Here is a 15348-nt window from a genome sequence, read left to right as displayed (position 1 = left end):
GCCCTTTCCAGATTTAAAAAAATCAGTGAGAGCAATTTACAGAAATAACATACAATGCCACTCTCAGCACAAGAAGCAGGCAGTGGAGACTACTCTTTTAAGATCCTCAGAATGAGGGCTGTAATCCCAATACCTGCGTCCCAGGAAACATGAAAATATGAGGTGTTGTTCCATCTATTTCATCGTACCCAATAAGGAAGTTTCCTTTCGCCCCATCCTGGACCTCCAAGGGTGTTAACAAACATCTACGAGTGAATCAATAGCATGGGATCTCTTAGTGTTTGGGTAATTGCCAGGTTCTTGTGGTCTGGTTTGGCCTCTGTTGGAAATAGGATACTGGGCTTGATGGCCCCTTGGTCTGACCCAGCATGGCAATTTCTTATGTTCTTCTTATGCCAATGGACATATGTTCTCGGCTCCAGTGGTGGCTACAGGAAGTTCACTTAAGCAAAAGTGTAAGCCTGTCCCCACCGAACTGGCTAGTCCTCATGACGGACACGAGCCACTGAGGGTGGGGAGCTCACTGTCAGGAATTGACAACCCAGGGGCGATGGATCAAGGAAGAGGCGTGCTGAAACATAAACTGCCTGGAAGCCCAAGCTGTCAGATTAAATTCAGCCACAGATTCCAGGTCCAGGCAGTCCATGTGATTTCGGACAACGCAACAATGGTAGCCTACATCAACCACCAGGGAGGAACCAAAAGCCACCAAGTGTCTCTGGAAATAGACTGCCTTATGGAATGGGCGGAGTTAAATCTACAAGGGATCTCTGCCTCCCAAATCATGGGAAAAGTCAACATCAGAGCAGACTTTCTCAGCAGGGAGAGTCTAGATCCAGGAGAATGGGTGTTATTGATCAGAGCCTTCCAGCTCTTGGTAATCGCTGGGGCCTCCCATCCATCGACCTACTGGCCACATCTCACAATGCGAAGGTCTCCGCTTCTTCAGTCGTAGAAGAGATCAGTGCTCCCAAGGGAATGGTGCCCTTGTCCAGACCTGGCCAGAGGAAGACTTAGTGTACGCCTTCACTCCATGACCTCTGCTAGCCAAGGTCATTCACAAGATTGAATGCCACAAAGGATTATTTATTTATTTATAGATATATATATATACCGGCATTCGATCGAGATATCACATTAGTCCTTCTGGTGACCCCAGATTGGCCCAGACGCCCATTGAATGCAGACATGGTGGAGAGCCCCCATGCCTCCCTCCGCACAGGGACCTTCTCCAACAAGGTCCGATTCTTTATGAGGACCCAACTCGTTTTTGTCTTATAGTCTGGCTTGCCTGACAAAGCATGGATATTTGGCGGCAGTAATTGTCACCTTGCTCTGCGCGCAGATATTTTCGACATCCTTGTAAATGTTGTAAACTATCTTGCGATATTTTGCCATTGTTACTTCTTCGTTCAATTAGAGTTCCTATTTCATTTCGCTCTGCTGCCCTATCCTTTCCAGCTGCTCTCGCCCCTACCCCCCGCTACTCCCTGCTCTCGCCTGCTCCCCCTCTTCCCCCCGTGTTCATTGTATTTTCTGCCTAAGTTTTTTGTAAACCGGCCTGATGTGTTCCACGAAGGTCGGTATATTAAAAGTGTTAAATAAATAAATAAAATAAATAAATATGTGCAGATCTGTAGAATATTTGAGGCCTGGTGCGAGGAACGTGGGGTGCCCCCTTGGATGACCAAGATCCCCATGATTCTAGAATTTTTTTTACAGGATGGCCTGAACAAAGGTTTGCCCCTCAACTCCTTGAAGGTCCAGGTGGCAGCTCTTTCCTCTTTCAGAGGCGAGGCGAATGGAGCCTGCCTGTTGACACATCTGGACTTGGCCCATTTCCTAAAAGGGGTTAAAAACCTCCGACCACCCTTAAAGTGGCTGGTCCCCCCCCTCTGGAACCTCAATCTAGTATTGGACCTTTTAGCAGGGCCTTCCTTTTGGCTGCTGCACAGTCTGACTCTATGCCTGTTAACGCTGAAACTGTATTCTTGGTGGCGATATGCTCGACTCATCACATCTCTGAACTATGGGCACTGTCATGTCAGGAGCCATTTCTCCTGTTGACTCCAGGAATGTTACAGCTTCGCATCGTTCCTTCCTTCTTGCCAAATGTAGTCTCGGAGTTTCACCTGAACCAGTCCATTTCCTTACCGTCTCTAGATAGATGCAAGGACATGGAAAACTACCGCCTCCTAAGCCACTTAAACGTCAGTAGGCTTTTAGTACAGTGTCTGGAACGTTCAGATGGACCACTTGTTTGTTCTTCACGTTGGAAGGAAACAAGGCGAAGCAGCTTTGCAAGCTACCATAGCTTGCTGGATCAAGGAAGTAATCACGGGAGCTTATGCAGAGGCAGGGAAGCCTTTATCCCTCCAGGTTAAAGCTCATTCCACTAGGGCCCAGGCAGTATCGTGAGCGGAAGCTAAGCTACTGTCTCCCGTCAACATCTGCCGAGCAGTGACGTGGTCTTCCTTGCACACCTCCAGGTTCTGTCGCCTGGACGTCCTTTGTGAGGGCCTAGTAGCCTTTGTGAGGGCGTTGCTAACCGAACCACAGGCAGCCTCCGCCCAGTTTTGGAGTAGCTTTTGTATATCCCATTGGTCCCGAGTCCATCTGGCTACACGCTAGGAAATGGAGAAATTACTTACCTGATAATTTCGTTTTCTTTAGTGTAGGCAGATGGACTCAGCATCCCGCCCATGGCATGAACAGTGCCAAGGAATCACCCAGGAGGTGAATCTCTATTCCGAGAGGTTACTGGTAAGCCGTCACCCTATCCCTAGATCAGGGCATCTAGAATGCTGGGATTCAGCGCTTATGTTTGGTTGAGTACAGATACGGTCACCTGTTGTATTCAAATTTTATTCAAGTTTTTCAGTAGTGTGTCCACAATGGCTTTTGAAGAGAATACCGATCTGCTGGCAGGGGAGAACATGACCCATTGATCCCTGAGTCCATCTGTCTACACTAAGGAAAACGAAATTATCAGGTAAGTAATTTCTCCAATTTATCACATCCTCTTTATGACATTTACAATAACTTCCTTGTATTGCATAGTTGATAAGCCATTTCACAGACTAACAGTAATATATTGGTTCCTTATGTTAAATGTTATATTTTCATCTTCCTAAAATCCTGCTCTTTTATAGGTCGGATGCTGCTAATTCTGGGCAGCTCCCGGCCTGGTTTGTAAAGGATGGGGGATCCAGAGAAGATTCTGAGTGCCTCCCCAAACTGGTACTGCAGCCGCTCTAGTGATGCTGCCAACGGGCTTTTTGGGTTCGCGGCTCGCAACTGCATCTACCTCCTTCGTATTACCCCACTGGAGCCGGGGTTCTACGGTAATAGCAACAACTGGATTGTCACACACGCGTTCAGGGGATGGGAGGAAAGAGGCAGGATTTACTTGGTCATGGAAAATTACACGTTCTGCAGTTACCGGTTTTTGTTCCACGCCGTTAGCTTGCTTACTCTTTGCAGGCTTATGTATTAATCGGGCTCCCTGAAGTAAGTAGGGAAACGGGGTGGGGAGAAGAGCTTCCATTCTCGTCCTCGCAATCTCTGCCTCAGCAGTGAGGAGACGAGATGGAGCGATTGTAGAGATAAAGGGAAAGAAATGTTTGGTAAAAAAATTTCTGTTGAGTAATGAAGAGGGTAAGTTATGAGAAAAGATGGAATTACCCCCCCCCCCTCTCCCCTGAAAAAAAAGTAACTGCCCTTCTTAGAGGAAAACCATGCTTTGAGGGTTGACTCTTTTTTTTCTCTTCTGTGCCAGGAGAGCTGATAGGACACACCGACAGGGTTTCGGGCTTTACCTTTTGCCATTACCCCGGTCAGGCACAGCTGTGCGCCAGCAGCTCGGACGATGGGACAGTGAAAGTGTGGGATACGCAGACTAGAACTGCAGTGACGGAGCACAAGTACCATCAGGTATACACGAGGGGGGCCTTAGGGTTGCAGGCAGGGAGATGGCCAGCTGGCTGACCTTCCTTTATGTTTTAAACGCACTCGGTCAGTCCGAATGAAGTTTATGCATAAAAATGCAGTATGGAGTTCATGCGTGAATGTAGACCGTCTAGCAGGTAGATGGTAAGTGTGCCCGCGGAGCACTGGTTTGAAGAATGGAACTTATTTGGCTCCGAAACGTGAAAGCAGCGGACGATTCCATCTGAACTAACTTGCTTTGTAGACATTTTTTGACCCGAAAGATTCCCCCTGTCCCTTTGTACTTCCAGTTCAGTCAGAACCAGGGTTGCAGTCTGGCACCAGGAGGGGAATTTTTTTTCCATCAATTAATATCCCCTTCCTGAACATACCCAGATCAGTCCAGACAAGTGGGTTTTGCCTCCCTATGGATGGAGGCAGAGAACTAAAAGCTTTGAGGTGCTGCTACATAACCGAGAGCGCCACCTGCAGTGCCCTCGGTATTTCTCTGTCTCCAGCAGATGGGAGAGGTGCAAACTTGCAGTCTAGTTTACAAAAGCAGGTGGCACGTTGGGATCCGTAGCAGTGCCTCAAAGCTTTTAGTTCTCTGCCTCCATCTGCTGGTAGGGAGGCAAAACCCACTTGTCTGGCCTGATCTGTGGTATTATTAGCAGGTAAGAACCAATTTTCCTGTCCCACCCCTCCCACATATCTGGTCTGGTCACTGCATTACTGTCCTGGGCCCAGGAACCCTGCAATCATTGGCCCTGCATCTACCCGCTGAATGTCACCCTTAAGCAGTGACCACGACTCTCTTCCCTCTGGGGCTGTGAACGCTGCCTTCTGTAGCAGCCCCGTCCCGGCTGACCTGCGAAACAGAAGAGCCTACTCGGGAGGGTCGAGTCGGGGACTTCCACGTGGCAGTGCACTGCACCTGCCACTTGAGTCAACCAGGCCAGCTCTGTAGACATATATATTTTAAAAATCCGCCTACATACATATATATTTTTGAGAATTAAAACGAAAGCGGAATAATTAAGTTTCATTTCCAGATTGCGTGTTGTCCGCAGGAGGAAGGAGTTTGGTACGCTTCCTCGATCTGTCAATGTGCTCTTTGTGCAGAATACCATCTCGGCCTTACACTGGTCACCTCTGGTGAAAGATCTGGTTGTGTCTGGAGATGAGAAAGGCATCGTCATTTGTCACTGGTATAACCGAAATGACAGCCAGCAGTTCTTCCCTGAGCCCAGGACCATCTTCTGCCTCACCTGCTCTCCTCATCAGGAAAACCTGGTAGCTGTGGGGTGAGTGCCGCCACCAGCTCCATCCCTCTCTGATTTAAGTTTGAATTCTGGCTCATCTTATGCAGGAACGGCAGTTCTCTACAAGCCACTCTTAATGTCGGTAGAACCTAAAAATAAATGTAAAGTAATTATTCAGAAAACAGCAGGGCTGTGTCCGTGTGCGATAGGGTTGAAAGATGCACCATTCTGAAAAAACTGAAAAGAGGATGCTTATCCTTTTAGGTATAAATGGAGTTTATGTTAGCAGCCGATGGTTCAAGCCATGATTGTTCTGTGAAAACTATTTACTTGAGGACAAGAACTTGCAAGCCGGATTGGCAGGCTTGACTGGACCCTTGGTCTGACCCAGTATGGCGTATCGTACATTCTTATGACAAAGGTCATGGGTACAACATTGTGGGGGTGGGGATGAGCATTCTCTGCTCACCTTCCGCAGTTCCCGTGTGATTGATCATGGCCGTTTTCTGTTTTCTAGCTATAAAGATGGAATGATTGTTGTCATTGACCTCAGCAGAAAGGGAGAGGTTCTTCACAGGCTGAGAGGACACGACGATGAAATACATTCCATAGCCTGGTGTCCTGTACCAAAGGAAGAAGGATTATACCAGCGCCAGGACGAGGCCCAGGGTAGGAAGCATCCATGGCTCGGGTGGCTGCCGTCAAGCTGCGCCCTCTTGAGTGTTTCAGATACAGTTTTTTTTAGCTGTTGAGTTTGGTGATCTGGCCTAACAATTAGATTAACAATAGTTCCATTTGCTTATAGTTGGATGAGGAAGCAGCTCTCTTCAGTGAGCTAACAGCCCAGGGGTGGCCAATTCGAGAGTGAAAACCAGGCCTGGTTTTCAGGATATCCACAATGAATATGCATGAGAGAGATTTGCATGCACTGCAATCCATTGTATGCAAATCTCTCATGCATATTCATTGTGGATATCCTGAAACCTGCCTGTTTGTGGCTCTCGAGGACTGGAGTTGGCCTCCTCTGTGTACTCCAACTCATCACATATATCAGACAGCCATTGTTTGCTGTTCAGAGTCTGAAGACCATATATGTAGTTGATTTGTAATACGGACGGGCCACTACTTTTTCAATGTACCAGTGATTTATAAATGGGAATAAATAAATCTCAAACTAATAATTTACATTTGCACTTTTATCCCATGTAGGATCCAGTTTGTGTTTTACTGTTAAAGCACTTGAGAAACTTACAGGGAATACAAGCAGAAGCCTGTGGTCCAGTGCACTGGCTTCTGCACTGCACTGCAGCTTCCAAAGGGGGGGGGGGGGGGGGAAGGAGGAGGCATACAGGGGATGGCTTGTCCAAGGTCCCATTGAGATTCAGTGCCAAAAATGAATCTAGAACCTGTGCATCTTCTCTCATTCTTGACCCCTTTTTTGGCTTCTGGCCTCTGAATAAAGCAGCTGTGTGTTGCTTCTTGAACATGTCCCATCTTGCATGCATTTTACTCTGTGGATGCATTCAGGAAACAGTAGATGGTGCACCATAAAGGCGCTGCAGATCAGTATAGACGTGTGGGATCTAATCGGCTATTAGGCAAGGACCAGAAATTATTTGCTGGCAGGTACTCCATAAGGATTGACCCTTTAAGGACACTATAAACATTGAACCCTCTCAGCTCTCTGTTACGTGTGAGCATACTCCCTGGTGACGTCGCTGCAGACAGCCAGGGCTCTGTGAATATTCACCTGACCAACGACCCAGTTAGCGAGCCCCATGCTGTTGGGAGGTTTCACACACTGTTCTCGGCGACTTTTTTTTTTTCCTTTCATGCTTTTCTCTTAGAAGCCGAGGTTACAAATGGAGACCTGCTGGAAGTGGACACGAAGGGTTGCTATCTGGCCTCTGGGAGCAAGGATCAGACGATCCGTATTTGGAGCTTTGCTAAAGGCAAGGGTAAGTGTGAAACCCACCAAAGAGACCTCTCTCTGTCTCAGAGCAGAACCTTTAGTTATGTGAGGGATGTAGAAATGCAATAGAAAGCTCACCGTTTTAGCATGTACCATTTTCACTTCTGTCTGCTGTCAAGCCTGAGAGCTTTCAAGTTATTAGAGAAACCAGATTGGGGGGTGTCAGAATTTGCTTGGGAAAAGAGAAGGACAAAAGTTAACTCTGTGCCAGAGTACGCCTCGCTGAGGTTATACATTTATCAGATGTGCACAGTATGCGGAAGGGACTTGGTTCCTGGTAAAATATAGCGATGAGAAGGGAATGTCAGGGGAATTGGCCTGTATGTGATGCTGGAGGTGTGCAGGGCTCACACTTTATCTTGTCGTCCCCCAGGGGTCATGACTCTGAAGTTGCCCTTTCTGAAGCGAAGAGGAGGCGGCGTTGACCCGGCTGTAAAGGAGCGGATTTGGCTGACTGTTCACTGGCCCCGAGGCCGTCCCACACAAATTACATCCAGCTGTTTTGGGTGCGTAGGTTTAATTTAATTGACCGGAGCTATACGGGTTTGCAATCTTCATTCTTCCATTTTTATTGGTTGCCAGACTCTGAATGTCACGGTCACTCTGTTCCCAAACTCTTTGGTCATGGACAGTCTATCCTTCCGTTTCTTTTTTTTTGTATGTAATCGTTTTTGTTTTTTCTTTCACAGAGGTGAGCTGCTGCTTTGGGATTTGACCAAATCTGGGAAACAGAAGTGGACACTTCTGGGCTCTTCCTCGGAAGGGCAGAACCACTCGAGGATCGTCTTCAATCTGTGTTCGCTGCAGACAGAAGAGGACAGGGAGTTGCTTCTCTCCATCTCCATGGACAGAGACGTAAGAGCTGCTTCCGTTGAGCTCAGGGCAGAGATAGCTAATGGCGCCGTCCTCTTCTCGGTTTGTAGCGCCGGAGCCGTGCGGCATGAAGTTTTAATTCTGAGGCAGGGGCGTGGTTAACAGCAGAACTGCTGGTTCCCTGTACGCGCCCGGATCGGTCCAGACTGCTGGGTTTTGCCTCCCTTCCAGCAGATGGAGACAGAGAGAAACTTGTTTACAGTGAGGAGGTCCCCTGCTAAGGAATGTGGGTGAACGAGCCACGGCATTCGGTGGCTTCAGAGCAAACCAAGAGGCAGAGTGGGCTGCTTGGGCTCGGTGGTTAAGAGCTGCACTCAGCCGTGGCATTTCCCACTGCCATGCAATGTTGTAATCGTGAGCATTCGCTGAAGTGGCAGGTACCTTTCCTCACGTGCCTGGGCGCCGAGTTTAGCGACGCCAGTATCATGAGACTGTTGCAATTAGACTCGTGAGGATACTCTCAGAGACGTGGGGTGGAACGTTTTTTTTTTTTTTTTTTCCTTCCATTTGTAAAATGTCATTAATAACAGTAAATGCCTGCCAGTGCAGTAACAGGCAAGCTTGACAATGCCAAGCTTTGAATTGGTTTCAGTGTAACATTTAAACCTCATCAAGTGTCTTTATTTATTCATTTTTTTTCCACCTCCTGCCACCAATCAAATATTTCAGTTCAGCTGTTGGCTACTTGATAAACTTTAAGCAGTGTGGGAAATTGATATGGTGATTTTTGTTTTTGCTTCTTTTACTATATATATTTGTCAAATAGCATGCCAAATTTAATTCACAAATCTATTTAGGGGGTCAGGAAAATTTACATAGCAGAGAAAGCAGTTTCCTAGCGTGTAGCCAGATGGACTCCAGACCAATGGGTTATGCTCCCCTGCCAGCAGATGGAGACTGAGTCAGGTTTCAAAACTGACGTCACCCTACATACACCCCTGCAGTGACCTTAGCCCTTCAGTATTTCTCCGTCTTCAGCAGATAGAGGACGTGCTTTCCCTATGGGGATCGCTGTACTTTTTGGAAGACAAAATTTGACTTTTAAATTGGAGAAAAGATTGAGCCCCTCTCGTGAGACCTAAAGGTCCCTCCCCCAGTTGAGAATTCCTGAGGTGATTTCCGAGATCCCTCAGAGGGGTGCCTTGGTCCAGAAGCCAGTTCCCAGCATGGACTTTGCTGCTTAATGAGCTGAAGGGCAGCAGGTGCAGGAAGCTGCGCGAGGTGGTGACAGCCAGAGCCCTCGACCCCTACAGCCGGAGGTCATATCTGTACTCAGCTGGTAAGCGCTGAGCCCAGGAAAGTAAAAAAAAAAAAAAAAAGATTTACCTCCCACTTCAGAGATGTTTGGAGGGGTTTCGCTAAGACTTCCTCTGGTCTCCTTGCTCGGTGCACCGTACCGACATCATTCCCGATCCTGTTGGGGTACGGGGAAGTGGGCTTCCAAGCGGGTTGAGCAGGCCCCCCCCCCCCCCCCGTGGGCTAGGCCCCGCTTTAGGCTTGGTCGGCACACCGTGTGGTAGGCCGCAGAGGCGCCATCTTGCGCGTGCGTCTTTGTGCCTGTATTGCCCACCATAGAGCGTCAGTACACGCAGTGCGTATAATGTCGCATGCGTACACTTGCACAATTTACTAGGTGCAGAATACAAGTAAAGCCGGGCGCACAGGCTAAGTGTGCACCTCGCTGCAGCCCTCGTAGGCGCCTGAAGTCAGTGTGCATAAAATTTTAATCATGAGCAGACTGAACATGCCAATGGCTCCAACAGCAAAGAACATAAGCGCCTTTCTCTTTGCGCTGCTTGTCATATTAGGGCTGCACAGTCTGATGGATTCTTGCTTATGTCAGCACTGTGAGGAAGCCCAGGGAGAGCTGGCCTCCCCGGACTTTGCTAAGCCCGGCCCCTCTCATTCAGAGGGCTGGTGCGGGCTCGGACCTAGTCCGTACCTCAGCCATAGGAGTGGCATCAGTGGTGGTGGCAAGAAGATAGCTATGGCTGTGGAATTGGTCAGACGCAACCTCCAAGGCAAATCTCACAAAGATGCCTTTTAAAGGATTGCTTCTTTTCGGAAGCGAATTGGAAAAGCTGGCCAGTAAATGTGGTGAATCTTCAGTTCCCTGGCTACCAGAAGATAAGAAAAAGCAGTTATAGCACCCCTTGCCTATGAGGGGTCTATCCAAGGGCTCCCAGCGCTTTTGCCTCTACAGAAACACATTTCAGAGGGTCTCTCCTTTTTGGAGCAGACAGCCCAAGAGAGGTAGGCTCGGGTTCAGGTTCGTCCTGAACCCCCCCCCCCCCATGAAACTTTGCTGACCCACCCTTGGAACGATGAGCTAGAGGGTCGACTGTCCCTCTTCTACCAACAGTGGGTCGAGATCTTTGGCAGCACTCCTCGGGACATATTCTTGATATCTCTTTGCCACTCCCAGCACACGATATCAGGGAGTGGAGATTACCCTGATAAGGCTCCTCTGGATGAGGGCTATAATCCCAGTACCTCTGCCCCAGGAAAATACAGAGAGTTATTCCATCTATTTCATCGTACCCAAGAAGGAAGATTCCTTTCGCCACATCCTGGACCTCAAGAGCATCAACTGACATCTGCGAGTGATTCATTTCTGAAAGGAAACCGTGCTGGAGAGAGAGAGAGTTCTTAACCTCCCTGGACCTATCAGAGGCCTACATATTCCAATCTGTCAAGAACATCAATGTTTCCTATGCTTTGCAGTATTGATCACTATTATCAGTTTTGGGTGCTGCCCTTTGGCCTGGCCACCACCCCCAGAACATTTTCCAAGATTATGGTGGTGTAGCATCAATGTTGAGAAAAGAGAGAATCCTGGTGCACCCGTATTTGGATGACTGGTTGATCTGGGCAAAGTCCGTAGAAGAGTCTCCAGGTGACCAATGGTGACCACCTTGCTTCAGGAACTCGGGCCGTAAACCTGGACTAAAGCAGTCTGAAACACTCCCAATCCTTAGAATATCTGGGAGTCCAATTAGACACCAAGCAGGGTAAGGTATTCCTTCCGACTAAGTGGATAAGGAAGTTCATGTCCCAATTGCGTCGGTTGATGAGCACGATATGCCCATCGGTGTGGAGCTGTCTTCAAGTTCTCAGTTTGATGGCGGCAACTCTGGAAGTAGTGTCGTGGGCACACATGCGACCACTTCAGCGCACCCTGCTGTCACTTTGGAACCCACAGTCTCCAAACTATTTGATTCGCCTGCTCTCTGCTCCAGTGTTGGCTGCAGGAAGCTCATCTGGGTAAGAGTGTACCCCTGTCCTCTCTGAACTGGCTGGTCCTCATGACAGACTTGAGCCTCCAGGGCTGGGGAGCTCACTGTCAGGAATGGCAGCCCAGAGGCGTTGAACCAAGGAAGAGGCTCTGTGGAACATAAACCACCTGGAAGCCCAGGCAGTCAGATTGGCATGTCTACAATTGAGCCACATACTCCAGGGTCAAGCGGTCCGTGTAATGTCAGACATCGCAATGACAGTAACCTACATCAGCTGCCAGAGTGGAACCAAAAGCCAGCAAGTGTCACAGGAGATAAACCTCCTTATGGAATGGGTGGAAATACATCTACAGATTATTTCAGCCTCCCACATCGCAGGAAAAGACATCATTAGAGCAGACTTTCTAAGCAGGGAGAGTCTGGATCCAGGAGAGTGGGTTTTGTCAGCCAAAGCCTTTCAGCTGGTAATAGACCGCTGGGTTCTCCCATCCATCGACCTGCTGGCTGCATCTCACAACACGAAGGTTTCCTGATTCTTCAGTTGCAGAAGAGATCAATGGTCCCTGGGAATAGACACTCTCATTCAGACCTTGCCAGAAAAGGAGCTGCTGTATGCCTTCCCTCTGTGGCCCTTGCTGGGGCATGGTCATTTGCAGAATCCAGCACCACAGGGGATTAGTCTTAGTACCTCCGGATTGGCCCAGGTGTCCATGGTATGTGGACATGCGGAGACTCCTGGTGGACACCCCCCTGTGCCTCCCACCACACAGGGACCTGCTACAACAGAGGCTGGTCCTTCACGAGGATCCGACTCGATTCTTTCTTACAGTCTAGCCCTTGAGAGGGCATGCCTGATGAAGTGAGGATGTTCGGCTGAAGTAATTGCCACCTTACTCCACGCGCAGAAGTTCTCTATGTCCTTAGTGTATGTGCGGGTCCGGAGAGTATTTGAGGTCTGGTGCGAGGAACGCGGTATTTCTACTCGGACAGATAAAATCCCATTAATTTTGGAATTTTTTCAGGATGGCTTGAATAAAGGTTTGACCCTTAACTCCTTCAAGGTCAATGTAGCGGCACTCTCCTGTTTCAGGGGCAAGGTACACGGAATCCGCCTGTTGGCTCATCCGGTCGTGACCCGTTTTCTGAAAGGAGTGAAGCACATCTGGCCATCCCTATGGTGGCTGGTTCACTTGTGGAATCTTAATCTAATATTGGAGTTTTTGGCAGGGCTCTCCTTTCGGCCGCTTTGTAGTCTTTCCTTGCATTTATTAACCTTGAAACTATGTTCCTGGTGGCTATATGCTCGGAATGTCGCATCTCTGAACTACAGGTCTTGTGTCGAGAACCGTTCCTCCGGATGACTCCAGGAACATTACAGCTTCGTACCATTCCATCCTTCTTGCCCAAGGTAGTCTTGGACTTCCATTTGAATCAGTCCATTTCGTTACCATCCCTAAATAAGGATAAGGACGTGGAAGAATACCGCCTCCTCCATCATTTGAATATCAGAAGGCTTTTGGTGCAGTATCTGGAAGTTTCAGAACCGGTCCGATAGTCGGACTTCCCGTTTGTCCTTCACGGTGGAAGGAAGCAGGTCAAACCAGCTTCGCGGGCTACTATAGCTCGTTGGATTAAGGAGGTGGTCCTCCTTGCACACCTTCTCCAAGTGTTGACTCGACCGCGGGCAGCCTCCCGCTCCGATCGGGAGTAGCTTTTGTTCATCCCATTAGTCCTGAGTCCATCTGGCTACACGCTAGGAAATGGAGAAATTACCTGATAATTTCATTTTCCTTAGTGTGGACAGATGGACTCAGCATCCCACCAACGGCTGCCCAAGAACGGTGCCAAGGATTCACCCATGGCGTGAATATAGATTCCAAGAGATTATGTTAAGCCGTCATCCAGTCCCTAGATCAGGGCATCTATAAGCTTACTGGGTTCAGTGTTAATGTTTGGTTGAGTACAGTTATGGTTATCCGTTTTTAATCAAGGTTTTTCAATAGTATGTCCACAGTGGCTTTTGAAGAGAATACTGAAGGGCTGAGGTCACTGCAGGGGTGTATCTAGGGTGAGGTCAGCTTTGAAACCTGACTCTGTCTCCATCTGCTGGCAGGGGAGCATAGCCCATTGGTCCTGAGTCCATCTATCTACACTAAGGAAAACGAAATTATCAGGTAAGTAATTTCTCCAATGTTATGCAAGTAAAATTTGCGTGGGAATATATTTTCAGGAAAAGCTTCCTTGTTGGCTTGCTTTTAGTTTATTTTTTTTTTGCTCTGTTATTGATGCGATGGCAAACATTTTGCTCTTTGGTTCCTGATTGGCGTGTCCGCAGGTTAAATGCTGGGACCTGTCCTCGCTGGATTGCTGCTGGACTGTGTCTTCCCTTGGCGGGTTTGTTTACAGCCTCGCTTTCTCCCCCGTGGACGTGGGCTGCCTCGCCATAGGAGTTGGGGACAGCATGATCCGGGTGTGGAATACGCTAGCAATAAACAACGCTTATGATGTGAAAACATTGTGGCAAGGAATCAAATCCAAAGTTACAGCGGTAAGGAGTTTGTTTCATTTGTGGAAATTACGTGCTGTGATTTTCTATAGCTTCCGTCTCTGGAACTTGTGGAATTATTTAAGGTGATTTGTTCTCTGATACAGAGGTGAGAATGTGGAATGTGCTCCCACGGCCTGAATTGTGCAGACTGGAGTTGAAACCCAGCTGATGCTCCTTATGACCTTGGGCAAGTCACTTTATGTCCTGTTGCCTCAGGTTGCCACATAGATTGTAAACTCTTCCTGAAAGTGTCTTATTCTAGCTGAATTCTAATAATGTTGCAAGATGCCTTGAGCACTATGTGGAAAAGCAGACTAAAAATCTAAAAATGATTATGTAGAGACCTCAGATAATGTTCTGCATTGCCTGCAGGCTAAGTCAGAACTTGTTTTCCTATCTGCTGTGCTCTAGCCCAGAGATCGTCAGCGCTGTCCAGGAGTACCCCTCCCCCGAGCCAGTCGGGTTTTCAGGATATCCACAATCAACATGCATGAGAGAAATTCACATACACTGCTTCCGTGTTTTTTGCAGATCTATCACATGCACTCTGATTGTGGAAAGCTGACTGGCTGGGGAGGTGCTCCAGTTGAGGGTTGAACATTTCTGGGCTGGCGCATAGCAGATTTGAAAATCCGACTGGCTAGGAGGTACTCCAGGACGGCCTCTGTTTTAGCCAGCGGCAGCTGAGCGTCTTCCACATTGATAGCACAAAGCAGCTCTAAAACTGTAGTAGTTAAACTAAAATCAAGTACTAAAAGCAGGGTCCTCCAAGACACTTTAAAAACGTGTGCTTTCAAAAGGAGGAAGACTAAGTAACTGCTTTAACATTGTGGAAAATAGTTTCTCATTGAACCCTGGCGGCTGTGGCTAGCTTACTTTGGAATTTCATGTTCACAGCATTGGCTGAGCCCAGCTTATTACTTCTTGCTGCGTTGTGCACAATGCCCTAATGGTATTACAGATTTAGCACTGCTGCATTTTGAATGGTAGCCTGCAAGCGGGCTTTCCCTTCAGAACATTTGGCCCTCTCTCACAGCCGAGAGCTCCTGACCATCCTCGCTGCTGTCGCATAAATCATCTTAGCCGTAGGAAAGCTGTGGTTCAAAAGATCATATTCCATGCAGCTGCCCACCCTGGGACAAAGGCTTTGCATCCATTCTCGAAAGGGGAAGGCTGGGGGCGTCTTTTTTTTTTTTTTTTCTCGCTGAAGTTTGTTACAGATACTCGCACTTGCCGTTTTGTGCAGGTCCTGTTGGAAATGGAATGACCACCCATAGGTATGAGAATGCAGTGAACGCAGGATTATTTTCCTCCCCCCGATCTGAAGGCTTCCTCATAACGTGGCTAAAAAGGGTCTGCATGTCGTGAAAGGCCCTGTTGAGGGGAAACACGTTTTGCCACGTAAATGACTTTGAAAATTGTCCTCGAAAGCTTGAGGAATTTGTGCATTGTTAGACCTACCGATAAAGCTTAACTAAAAAAAAAAAACCATTAGACCTCGCCCACATAAAAAATGCTTTTGAAATTGAA

At 48.1% G+C, this 15348-nt stretch overlaps 1 protein-coding gene across 1 annotated transcript in view; it reads left to right on the top strand.

Annotated features, from left to right (window-relative positions):
• Positions 1-15348, top strand: part of GEMIN5 (gem nuclear organelle associated protein 5) — a 47566-nt gene that overhangs the window by 1836 nt on the left and 30382 nt on the right. Inside the window, exons 2-9 of the mRNA XM_029583235.1 lie at positions 3153-3344; positions 3779-3933; positions 5050-5231; positions 5707-5858; positions 7037-7147; positions 7535-7667; positions 7851-8016; positions 13606-13818. Coding sequence (XP_029439095.1) covers positions 3200-3344; positions 3779-3933; positions 5050-5231; positions 5707-5858; positions 7037-7147; positions 7535-7667; positions 7851-8016; positions 13606-13818 — 1257 coding nt within the window. The 5' untranslated portion in view covers positions 3153-3199. The remainder of the gene's footprint in view (positions 1-3152; positions 3345-3778; positions 3934-5049; positions 5232-5706; positions 5859-7036; positions 7148-7534; positions 7668-7850; positions 8017-13605; positions 13819-15348) is intronic.

The sequence above is a fragment of the Rhinatrema bivittatum genome, chromosome 18 (assembly GCF_901001135.1).
Source record: "Rhinatrema bivittatum chromosome 18, aRhiBiv1.1, whole genome shotgun sequence".
In the NCBI taxonomy this organism is placed as follows: domain Eukaryota; kingdom Metazoa; phylum Chordata; class Amphibia; order Gymnophiona; family Rhinatrematidae; genus Rhinatrema; species Rhinatrema bivittatum.
This window is presented reverse-complemented; position numbering and strand designations above follow the sequence as displayed.